This window comes from Oppia nitens, unplaced genomic scaffold, assembly GCF_028296485.1.
Source record: "Oppia nitens isolate AA-2021 unplaced genomic scaffold, nextdenovo-longstitch-racon4-pilon3 scaffold3_pilon_pilon_pilon, whole genome shotgun sequence".
Classification (NCBI taxonomy): Eukaryota; Metazoa; Arthropoda; class Arachnida; order Sarcoptiformes; family Oppiidae; genus Oppia; species Oppia nitens.
The window spans coordinates 6,443,606-6,456,972 of NW_026533221.1; the positions used below are offsets into that span (position 1 = coordinate 6,443,606).

Here is a 13,367-nt window from a genome sequence, read left to right on the forward strand (position 1 = left end):
TATATATATATATGATATTAATAGTTAACAATAAAATTGAAAAGACTTAGCAAATAAAGACTAGGAAAACTACCATGATACAATCAATTTTTAATTAAAATGTGACTATATAGATAATTAATATCTATAAAAATTTTTGGACTATATAGAAATTTAATTTAAAATATTTTTAATTGTTTATTATTTTTTATCTATAACTTAATGTCATAAGAAATTTTATATCACGTTTTATAATAATAAATAAGTTATAAGCAAAATATAAATTGTTAAATAACATCAATATTATATTAAATATTAAAATTATTTAATTAATTAATTAATAGGTTTTGATAACTAATTATTTTATTTTATAAATGTTTTCTTGAATATTGATAATGCTTCAGTTTAATTAAATAAAGTTTTCTTAACTTTTTAATTTTATAACCTTTAAATTATTAAGAGATTTAAATAGTGCTTTATTGCAATAACTATCAATATAACATTGTTTTCATTTTTACTGATATTTGCAATTGAATAAATATAATAATTTATTATTATGAACCAAATTAAATAATGTAAAAGCTATTTAATCAAATTTTAACCGATAAATTGCTACTTATTTGTAAATTTAATATACAGTACAGTATATTACAATAGGTTTGTATTAGCATTAGAATTAGCATCTCATTTGTTACGGTTAGAAATAAACAGTAATTCACTTTTAAGAGATCTTCAATAAAGTGATACTTATTTTTAATTTTATCCAAAGCTTTCTTCTAAATATAAACAACTTTGTGTTAAATGATTTTACAAAATAAATATTTATATATTTACCAATTTTATTTTGTTTTGATTAAAAAGTGGTCATTTAATCTTAAGTTAAATACATGGCATATAAATCATATAAGATATCAATAAATAAATGTTATTATAATGAAAAAACAAAATCAAAACTCAATTGAATTACTTTTATTTTTGCAACAATTGGTTTTTATTTTGTATAAAATATTTGAATTTGCATTTAGTTATCTTAACATATGATTATACTTATAGTGGGATAATAACATATAATAAATGATATTTCATTATTTTAATGATCACATATTTTATATGTATTATTATATAAAATCCGTATCATAATAATACTCATAGATTATTATAGAGTATGTATTATACTATTATATATAATATCATACATCCATTACTTTAGTACATAGTGTTAATGTTGTGATATTTCTCAATGATTTTATGATATTTTATTTGATTAGAAATTAATGAGAAGATGTCATTCATTGCAAGTATTTTGTTTCGATAGCATTCTTCTCCCACATAGTTATACTCACTCTAAAAGATGATATAAAAGCATATTATATATATATATATATATTATCTATCTATATATGATAGTAAAACTATGTTATATCTTATATAAGTTTGACAAAAGTGTTTGATTCCCGGAATAACTTAATATATAATACAGTTATCTTATAATTCATTCATTTGATTGCATCGAAAAATTTCTATCTCTTATATCATATCGTATATTGAATATCAAATTCAAATCTCAAGTGAAAACATATTGAATAAATAAATAGATAACTGTATGGATAGTATATATTAGATGGCATATATGTGTATAAATAAACATCATTCAATAAAATTTAATCAATATATTATTGAATATATTGATTGTTAAATTTTTTACTATACTAACAAAATATTTGCTTATGAAATAAGTCAATATTCATTAGCATCTATTTTACTGTTTATTACTATATATTTTGTAAAGTATATACTGATATATTTTAACTCTATATAGTACAGTATATACAGTATACAAGAAAATATATTAATTTTATTATTTGTAAAATTCAATATCTAATACCAAATCTTGAATAGAAAATAACTAATTAAATTATAACTACTGTGTAATAAACATAACAATATTAGATTAATTTAGCATAAAATAGTACTAATTTTATATAAAAATAAATAGTATTTAATAACACCGATATGTAAAAGATTTAAACAAATATTTTTTGATAATCCACTATAATTAGAGATAAACTAATAAAAATATATTTCATCGATTTTCCAAAAATAATTTCTCAGAAATTAATTTTCATTTAATATTATACTTTATTCCCCATATATATTGCTAATGAATGACAATATAAAAGTTAAAATTAAAAGTATAACATATATAACATGTAAAAGTATATAATACAGTACAGTATAATACTGTGATAAAATGTATTATAAAATGTATTATGTAATTTAAAAATATTAACTTTAAAATTATTTAAAATACTAATAATAATATTTAGTTATCATTAACAATTATATTTATTAAAAATAACAAATATAAATAAAACAAAATTATCATGGTAAACCTATAGATAATTTTTTTTGCCTAATTATTATTATTATAAATTTAATTGGTTTATTTAACTAAAGTCATAAGGGGCTGTTCACATATTACGTTCGCACTTTTTAAGAAATCTAGACCCCCCCCTCTATGTTATAGTCTATGCTATTTGTTAGCATATAGTCATTTTAAAAAAATACGTTCACATGTCCCTAACCGCTAATCCCCCACCACTAAAAAATAAAATATCTAAATGCGAACGCTCTTAAGATTTCTATCCCCCCCTCCCCCTCGTTCGCAAAAGTTCGATTTGGCCGACCCCCCTCCTCTCAAGTGCGAACGTAATATGTGAATAACCCTTAAATGTATGAATTAAAAACACAAGCAGATCACACATAAAAATAACTTATTTATGATAATTGATAATTAATAAAAATTAATAAAAGATTATAAATTAATTATTATATATTTACAGTAATTATATACTCAATTTGATACTGAAATTATTTTATAAAAATTATCATTAGAATTGTTATACAGTATTTCTAAACAATTTTTATATTTTTTAAATTTTTAATTAACATAATTAAAGTAAAATTAGTAAAGTAAGGTTTTAAATTGTATTATAGATATAATAAAGTAATTAGATTTTAGTAAATTAAATGTTAATATTGTTAGTGTAGTTTGACTTTTAGTGATCTCTAATATTAATGTTTTTTATAATAGGAAAGTTGGGTTTCATCTCAGATTTAGACAGATATTTGGACCAAATTTACAGGAAATCAATCGCTTTATTTGTTTTGTCAGTCAATATATATATATATATATATATATATATATATATATATATATATATAGTATTGCTATTCAATCATTTTATTTTCATTTAATCATCAAAAGTGGTGAATGTATGTGACTTGAATGTCAAATAAATGTTAGTCAAAGTCGTCAATTAAAATATAAAATATTATACTATACTGTATAACTTATGTAATACAGTACTTAAATAACTACAAAATTAATTTTATTTAAAATAAATATAGGTATATAAATAAAATTTATTGTATATGTATTTAATAGATAAGTGATTTACAGTTTAAAATTTTAAAAACTATTATACTGTAGTATATACTCACAAAAAAAAATTCATTTTATACATTATAATTTTGGTACAGTTTTATATTTATTGTACCGTATAGTATATTAATAGTACATGTATAATATAATGTTTTATATCTAAAATAAATAAAATATACTAATTTTTTGTTTATATTTATAGTTAAAATTATATTACGAATTGCTGAGACGACAACAATGTAATAAAAGTCCTATTCATTAACTAAGTTATCATATTTAATGCTTACAATGACTGTAAAGCTTAGACTCTAATTGTAAATATGATAACTTAGTTAATGAATAGGACTTTAAAATTAACATGTATTATTATACATTGTTGTCGTCTCAGGATATTGTAAAAAAATTTTAAACAGATTTTTTTTTATTTCAAAATGAAATCCCAATTCAATTGAAAACTTGATATAAGGTGCTATACATTGATAATAACTTACTCTATAATGAAATTATTAATATTATACATATTTTACAATTATTGATTCAACAAACATATGTTATACACAATAATATATACAATACAATAATAATACATAAACAAATATATTAATCATTTGTATGTAAAAAATTATTGCATAAAATGATATTTCAATGTCACGATTGATTAAATTTTTTATATATCATATACTGTATATCTATTTATAAAACAGACAAATAAATCATATTTTTATTTTGTTTGAATTATTTCAATACAGATTATGACCAAACAATTGAATGGATTTATCAATTGTTTGGACTAATGAGTCATTAATAATGAGTTATAATAATAATGATAATATAGTATATAAAACATTGTTATCATATAATATAATAATAATATAAAATTATTAGTATATTCTGTACAAGAATTTCTTTTAAATAATACATTATATAAATAATAAAACTTAAAATGTTAAAAAGACATTATCATGTTTTATGTTTTATCTTATTTTGATGTTATTTTATGGCAGATTTATTGCTTATATGCAGTATTACACGGTTGTCGTGTTTGAAAACAATTATTCATTTATGTTTTATATTTTAATAATAGCCATAAAAATGTTTTGATAGGGAGTGTTAAATAATTTTTTTTCTTTTGAATATTTCTAAGAAATTTTCTTTTATTGTTTAGTTTACTAACAAAAATGTGTAAAATTGATTTTTTAATAATAATTTATTATGCACATTTATATTCCTAATAAAATTTATTATATTATATTTGTTGCAAATATTGTTTTGCAACAAATATTAAATATGTTTTAAAAGTAAGTTATGTCACAATCTTAATCTTACAAAAATAAGTAATATCATTTTAGTAAAACTTATATTTTTAGAATTTCTAGAATATTATAGTATTAATATTTTATAATACAGTATAATATACTGTAATATATAATTACTTTAAAACAAAGTCAATAAAGTTTTTAATTATATATTAAAATTTTATTTTATTTATTTAATATTATTCAGATTCAATTGAGTTTCAAATTGTATTCTATATTTTCCATAAAATATCTATTTTTTATACATAGTGTGCTTAATTTAAATTGCTAATTTATACATTAATAAATAAATAAATAAAATAAAATTAATTAGATAAACTTAATTAATTTTATCTTAAGTAAATGGAACTTTTTTTACACAATTTTAAACATTTATAAATAAACAAAATATAAATTTTTGTAAGCATTGGTGAGTTCATTAAAATTATCAAAATGCAATTAAAAAATTATTTTGATTACCAATTAGTAGAAACAAATTTACTTTAATAATATATATTTATACTGTATATAATAATTATAATAAACGATAACCTTTTGGCAAACATAATGTTTAACTTAGTTTAATAACAGCTGAGCTCAACTCAATTGACAGTAATAGTGATGTCGTTTAGTCTAAATGTTAACTACTTTTCCTTTAAATGACTTCTAATGTCTTCACTTTAATTCTCACATTAAATACTATTTAACCTTTAAATCTACAAAACACTTAAATACACGAAATACATGTCGTTTCTTGTTTTAAAAAGTTTCAAAATTTATTATGCGTTAAATTTTGTATTTAAAAACTTTTATATATAACTCTTTTTCCTGTTATCCACTAATAATGATTCTTATATCAAATATCATCATTTGTTTCCTTTAATGTTATGTCAAAATTTGATTCAAGTTTTGCAAACATCAGTTCCATATTCTGATAAAGTCTTTGTTATAATTAGTTTTATTTAACATTAATTATTTATAGACTACTCTTATCCTGATTAACACATACTATAAGAGATCAATAAATATAAATACTATAAATTATTTTATTGTTTAAAATATAAATCCTTAGTTTTTATCTATTTTAGAAAGTTTTATCAAAATTATGATAATTTAATGTTAATTCAATTCAATTATAAATTAACTATACTAAGCAATTATATTTATTTTCGTCTAAGATTTTAATTTTCTAATTATAATTGTTCAGACAAACCATAATTAAATCATTTAACATATTATTTGTTTCTTTTGGAAACACAATTAAATTATACAAATAATATTTGCAATATTAGATTTATTGTGTCATCACTTTTGCCTATATTAGCCAATTTTATGCAATCATTTAAACCTACTTTCTTTATGTAGTTTTTATTTCAATCTATTAATCTAATTAATAAATTACTGTACAGTATTTAAATCTATTGGTATTAATAAAATAAATATATCAAATACAGCGTTTAATCTATTAATTTTTTATTAATTAAATATATCAAATATTTATAAATTTAATAATATAGTATCTAAATAAACTATTACAATTCATTTTTTAATGTGTTGCAATATTTAATTGAGATTAAAATTGTTATTCAAATGTCAAAGATGTTATAAAATGTAGTTTTATAAACATTTTGATAATAAAATATCATAAAATTATATGATATAATATAAATATAATTTTTTTAAAAACTAAATAATGAGATGTTTTTATGAGAGTATGTCAACATTTTTAATCTATAGAGATCCTATTAAAACTTATTTTTAATATTTTTTTGATACTGAAATATTGGCCAAACCCACTATTAATATTATAATTAGTAATAATTATTTTTATGTTTTATTTTGTAAAATATATGAGAAATGACATCAATTGACAAAACACATCAAACTGTTTAAATATTATATCATAAAAGTTATGACATTATATATATATATAAATAATATATACAGTATATAAATTAAACATTGATATAATTATTATATTATTATATCTTATGTAAAGACACACAAAAATACAATGAGTTGATTAAAACATACCAATTGTTGTTTTATAAGAAGAAACAAAAAATTCAATTACTTTTTTTTCATTGATTGCATCCGTAAATATAGTTAGAATATAATTTATATTTAAACATTAGATATAAAATACACCCATTACTAACATTACTAACATTACTTACATTACTAACATTACAATAATCATTACTCTTTATTTTGATAACAAATAATAATTGATTCAATTGATTATTATGTTCTTCAAAAAAAGCTTTAATGTAAAGTATGGTATTATTTAATTTAGTTATCGCTATTGACTTGTAATAGCAATAAACTTTTTTCTGTAAATAAATATATATCAATAATAACTAGAGTTAATGTAGATGTATATGTATATGTCAAAAAATAATAAAAGCAGCTTTAATTGATAACCTAGGTGCTAGTGATGGTACCGGTGCTAGTGATGGTACCGGTGCTAGTGATGGTACAGGTGCTAGTTTTAGTATTGGCTAATATTAATACTGAAATCATTATATACTGTATTATACTGTGAAGTGTTTAACTATTAAATAGAAAATTCATTATTATTCTAAACATAGTTCTCTCTGTAAATAATAGGTTTGTTTGAGTGATGCGTTTGCACAACAAAAGAGTCATTAATTTAATATCAATTTTTTATATTCAATATTTATAAGAGAATATTTTGACGTGTCTTTTATAAATATATATATATATCCAGTGTTTAATTGCACAATATTGTCATTTATCATCAATATATTTGTTTAGTCATTAATTCAAACGGAATATTCTTATAGATCATGAAAATAAAATTAGACACTAAAGTATTATAAGATATATTAATATAATTTAATAATATAATTATTATAATAACACTCACCTTTAATAACAACACAAGACTTTTGACTATTTTGCGTAAAAACCACTTTATAAACCAATCGATACAACGATATTATAATATAGTTTGCAATGTGAACGGCATTTAAGGCACACAATTGGCAAACAGTCTCTTTTTAGTGAAATTTCAATATTTATTAGTATGTATTTACTGTATAATTTTATGTGTGTATATATATATATAACTTGTGTATAGTATATAGTTAACTATGTGTTGGTCAATATAATCCAATTTGATATATCACTGCAGTTTTATTACTTTTTTTTGCCTTACAAATGATACCATGTCTTGAGTATGAAAAAATCAGTCCAATTATAAAACAATACACGAAATCAGTATATTTAGCAAACAGTAGTTAAATGTTTCAATTGAAATGTTGTCAAATAAATTATAATGTTTCATATGTTTAGTATTAAATATAAAGTTTGTTAATAATTCAGATTTAATAAAAAGCAGTTAAATAGATAGTTATTTTTTAGAAGCAATATTAGCAATGATTGATCACAAAAGCATTGATGAAAGATAACAATTTGACTTTTAAATCAATTTATTAAGTTATTTAAATTGTCAAAAAGTGAATTTTATGGCAAATGTTAAACTCATGTGTTGTTTGATAATATAATATAATACAATACAATTCAGGTATTATATTATCAAATATACAGTATATATACAATAGTTTTCTGTGAGAAAAGCCGAAAGTACGGTATGACTTCAAGTGTGTCGATGTGATCAATTCGCCACAACATACTGTATACAAGTCGACTGTAACCAACCATTCCTACAATGCGACTGTCCGTTCAATACCATGACGTTTAGCGAAAACTGTAAATTCTGGCAAAGCCTGTAATAGCTATACAGTAAACTTAGGCCTAACTTTCACTAGTTATTGATTAATCTGAGTATAGTATTATAAAAGTGAAAACAAAATATATGATCACATATTAATAGCTGATAATATTAATGTGGGATTTCAAAAATAATAGTATTAATTAATAACAATTTAGTTTGACATTGACTTATAATTTTATTTATAATAACTACATATTCGTGTTTTATAATATTTTTACAAACATTTTTCAATTTTCATAATTAAAATACATGTAATACATGTAAATAACTTTTCATGTCTCGCAATCTCTCTGGAGCTTAAAAACTAAATTAAAGTATATTTCAAATCTAAAACAAACTATTGAGTCTTAGCATCGATTGATTGCTTGTTTTAACCTAATTTTCCACTTCACTCAATAGTTTTATATTATTGTAAACCTTTAGAGATTGTAAGCCATTAAAAAAGAAGAAATAAAAATATTAACAAATTAAATGAACATTTTCTAAATTAAATTTTAATCTTATAATTATTTAATTGCTATTTTATTAAACCCATTAATTAATTTTTTATGTGAGAGATATTTTGTTTTTAGTCGACAATTGTTTCAAATCAGTCAAACATTTTTGTAGGACTTCCTTCTCTTGTTGTGCTGTAATACCTTTGAGGACACCATCGATGATCCAGTTGACCATATGTTGTTGTTGGTACTGTCTCTCTGATGACTGTTTGGCCAACAAGTATTCCAAACGATTGCGAACCTCATTATAGGCCATCATTTGTCTCCTTCTGAACTCAGTTTCTAATTGAAGTTTAATGTTCTCTCTCTTGGCATCAAATAATATCTTCTGTTGTTTAGCCAATTCTTGAGATTTACTTTCCGAGTCAATCATATTCTTCAAAAACTTTTTCATTCCTGACTGCCATTCATCCCAAAGAACCACTTCATCCTATAATTCAAAATATTTTAATTTAATTTATTAAATACTCCTTAATATAAATATTTTATACGGAATATTAAAATTTCAAATCTTATAATTATTATTCAAATATACGATACATATATATATATATATATATATATATATATATATATATATATATATTGTAAGAATTTAAATCGATTATACCGTTAAATCGCGTTTTTCCCCATATGAAAATATGTAAGTCATGGGGAATAATGCGAGTTTTTTACCATATGAAAACTTTAGTTTTTCACTTTTAATTTCCCCCTGTATTTATATATTTTCAAGATTTCCCACCCCTTGTATTTGGACGTCTCTAATCGTTCCAAACCCTTGGAATATGCTATCTATTTACTGATTTATAATATGTAAAAATACTGGAAACGTACACAAATATATCATTTATTGTTAAACAATGTTATAACTAATTAATTACAGGTAATAGATATCTAAATATACCGGTTTTAATAGATTGTTAATAATAGGTCATTACAGTTGCCTATTCCCCCCATTTTTGCTTTTTCCCACACTCTTGTTTAATTTACCAGTAGTGGTAAAAAATGCAAGTTTTTTAAGGTATGAAAATGTCATTTTTCACATTTTGTTTTTATTTTCATGCGGGGAAAACACGGAAATACTGTACAGTAAGCCAAACAAAAAACATTTTGTTTCAAATTTTTTTATATTCAATGTTACTCTATTGTAAAAATTAATGTATGATATTAATTAAAATTAGTTATTGGTTCTGACAATAATTTAAATCAACTCTACGGGATGAGACGGGACAGAAAAAAGTAAAATAGATGCCATTTATTGTAAAATTATATAAACTAGTCTTAGAAATCTAAAACTAATTTTACTAAATTCATTATATTATCTATATTTACAATAAGGATATTTAAATGAAAGAAATAATTAATAGTAAATTAAGTAAAAAATACAATATAATAATAATAATAATAATAATAATAATAATAATAATAAATAGATGGGAAAGGGCTAAATATTTTCAGATTGTAATATTCCGAAACTTAACTAAATATTAAATAAAGATTATTCAAAAATGATTTTACACAACATTTTCTATAAATATATTACATAATACTGTATAATATATTAATATCATTACAATACATCATATTTTCATTTATAAAAGTGTATAAAATATATAATAGTCGTTAAAATAAATGACTTAATAGATTATTTCAATAAATCACAATCACATAAAAGTGTGTTAAAACCATCAAATAATACATTAAATATCACTTACATCCTGCCATCGGCCATACATTTCCCTGAGTTTGGGACCAAACTTAAGATTGACGGCAGAGATCAATATGATTAGCGATAGTCCGGTCCAGAACTCGTGTTCAATGATATAAATCTCTTTTGACATCAAAAATGTAATAAAAGTAAATCCAAAAACATAAGGACCGGTCACTCCTGTCTTCTCATAAAAGTAGTTAAACCATGAATCGGGTAACACATAGAGTCGGGTGCGATCGGGCCAAATGGGTGCCGGGATTCGCGGAAAATTTTTCACATCACGTTCGGGCTTTTTATCGTCGTTAATGGTCGGCATATCGACACCAAAACGAATATTAAGAAACTCTTCCAACGATTCCTTTCTCGGATCAAAAGATATGGTTTCTGGTGGTGCGTCGGCCGCATCGTATAATTTCGGTAATAATGGCGGATTCACATTGACTTCGTGTTGTGTTATTGAAGACAAACTTCGGGTCAGCACTGGTTGCACACTCTTACCGGACAACCATAGGTTCTCTATAAGACAATCCGTATATTAATATTAATAACTATTTTATCATTTGTTAGCAAATTATATCATATATGATATATCATTAATATAACCACAATTGCGGTCATTCAATGGTAATAATGATAATCAAAAACAATTTATTACTTGAATTAAATAATAGACGGGACAACATCTCGATAGACAATACCAGTGCCGATACAAACAGTCAACTAAATACAAATCAAGTGATAAACGGCTAAATTTGGTCAACAATTATGACATTACTTACACTAAAGATATATAGATTTGTCGATACAATCAATGAATGGCAATGAATGACAACATAAGACATAACCCATAGATGGCATCAATGCATACAATATAAGCTTCAAAATGTGTTTCAATGACTCTTATATTCAATGCATATATAAATCCGTTTCCTTTTGTGTTTAACATTCATTGAGTTTACAACTAATGTAAGTCTTTCTTGAATTTGGTCTCAAATATCATTAAATTATCATCAAATTGATCATTAATTTTATTATTAGTCTTTATATTAATTTTATATTAATTGAATTTAATTTATAATGAAAATGCTTTAACTAATAATTAATGTCAAATACCGGTGTTATAACGTGTCTACAGTTGACACGTGTTTAGTATGATTTGTATTAAAATTAGTGATCAATTTGACTAATAATATGATTGAATACTGATTTTAATATCTTAATTGTGATGGTATCAGATGGCGGACAACGCTCCAGCCGCTGGAAGAGGAGGTTTTAGAGGTGGTTTTGGTGGCCGAGGTCGTGGAGGCCGTGGACGTGGTCGTGGCGGCCCTAGAGGTCGTGGAGGCCGCGGTCGTGGTGGCAAAGAAGGCGATAAAGAGTGGGCACCGGTGACCAAATTGGGACGTTTAGTGAAAGACGGAAAGATCAAGTCATTAGAGGAGATCTATCGATTTTCGCTACCAATCAAAGAGTTTGAGATCATTGACTTTTTTATTGGAGCTAAGCTTAAGGATGAGGTCCTAAAGATAATGCCCGTCCAGAAACAGACCAGAGCCGGTCAGAGGACCAGATTTAAGGCATTTGTTGCTATTGGTGACTATGATGGACACGTGGGTCTGGGAGTTAAATGCAGTAAAGAAGTTGCTACTGCTATTCGCGGAGCTATTATTTTGGCCAAACTTTCTGTTATTCCGGTTCGCAGAGGTTATTGGGGTAACAAAATTGGTAAACCGCATACCGTTCCCTGTAAGGTAAGCATGAAATTGAAATTTAGATGTTTTAATGGCAACATTATAACCGTTTCATTCGGCCATTCGTGGCTTTGAGTGTTTCGGTTTGTTAGTAGTCGTAATGGGCTTTAAATTCCAGTTCAATGGTTAGCCTTAACTACAGTGTTGCAGATGAATGGAAGTCTCCCTTCGGGTGAAGACAACCACGTAATGCATATTCCATAAACTCGTGTTAATGCACTTCTGCAGTGATCTTCGAGACAGACCATGCATTCGACAATTTTATTACTTATAAATATTACAATTATTTTGTTTACAATTCTGTTAGTAATATATCTGTATTTTTTAACATTTAGGTGACCGGAAAATGTGGTTCAGTTTTGGTGCGACTAATTCCTGCTCCCAGAGGTACCGGCATTGTTTCAGCTCCGGTCCCTAAAAAGTTGATGCATATGGCAGGTATTGAGGACTGTTATACATCAGCCACTGGTTCGACCTGTACTTTGGGTAACTTTGCAAAAGCGACTTATTTGGCCATTCAGCAGACATACTCTTACTTGACACCCGATTTGTGGCCCGAATCGCCGCTAACAAAGTCGCCGTATCAGGAATATCACGACCATCTTGCTATAGCTCATGGCGTTCACTAATATCACAATTATTATAAAAATCTTCAATTGATATAATAAATGATTATTTGAATTAAAATTTTGTTTATATTATTGCAATTACTCTATATTTTGTATTACCGGTAGTTATTATATATGAATCCTATAAACACTTATTTCATTACAAGAGATAGAAATGCTTGAATTAAAGCTATTAAGAGCTATGAATATAACATAACGTATAAAATATAGTAAAAGTTTATTACAAGAGAGTGATAGTAGGCGTCGCTTATAATGTCAATAGATTTGAATGTGTTTTGCATTGATTTGAGTGTTGTATTG

General features: G+C 23.7%; 2 protein-coding genes across 2 annotated transcripts; one reads left to right on the plus strand and one right to left on the minus strand.

Moving 5' to 3' along the window:
• Positions 1-8,672: 8,672 nt before the first annotated feature.
• LOC128958843 (ATP synthase subunit b, mitochondrial-like) lies at positions 8,673-11,542 on the minus strand. The gene is made up of 4 exons (XM_054304788.1): positions 11,467-11,542; positions 11,343-11,407; positions 10,692-11,203; positions 8,673-9,406 (listed from the first exon to the last, which is right to left on the minus strand). Exons 2-4 carry the CDS (start codon positions 11,368-11,370, stop codon positions 9,026-9,028), a joined length of 921 nt encoding a protein of 306 aa, XP_054160763.1. The 5' UTR covers positions 11,371-11,407; positions 11,467-11,542; the 3' UTR covers positions 8,673-9,025.
• Positions 11,543-11,590: 48 nt separating this feature from the next.
• On the plus strand, positions 11,591-13,119 carry LOC128958845 (40S ribosomal protein S2). Its single transcript, XM_054304789.1, has 3 exons — positions 11,591-11,653; positions 11,923-12,438; positions 12,774-13,119. Exons 2-3 carry the CDS (start codon positions 11,923-11,925, stop codon positions 13,065-13,067), a joined length of 810 nt encoding a protein of 269 aa, XP_054160764.1. The 5' UTR covers positions 11,591-11,653; the 3' UTR covers positions 13,068-13,119.
• The last annotated feature ends 248 nt before the right edge of the window (positions 13,120-13,367 follow it).

Coding starts and splice junctions, on each gene's coding strand:
- LOC128958843 (XM_054304788.1), bottom strand. CDS start 11,370: ATGTTGTCCCGTCTATTATTTAATTCAA. Junction 11,204..11,342: donor CCGTCTATTATTTAATTCAA/GTAATAAATTGT, acceptor ATTGTCTTATAG/AGAACCTATGGTTGTCCGGT. Junction 9,407..10,691: donor TGTATGGCCGATGGCAGGAT/GTAAGTGATATT, acceptor TTTGAATTATAG/GATGAAGTGGTTCTTTGGGA.
- LOC128958845 (XM_054304789.1), top strand. CDS start 11,923: ATGGCGGACAACGCTCCAGCCGCTGGAAGAGGAGGTTTTAGAGGTGGT. Junction 12,439..12,773: donor CGCATACCGTTCCCTGTAAG/GTAAGCATGAAA, acceptor TTTAACATTTAG/GTGACCGGAAAATGTGGTTC.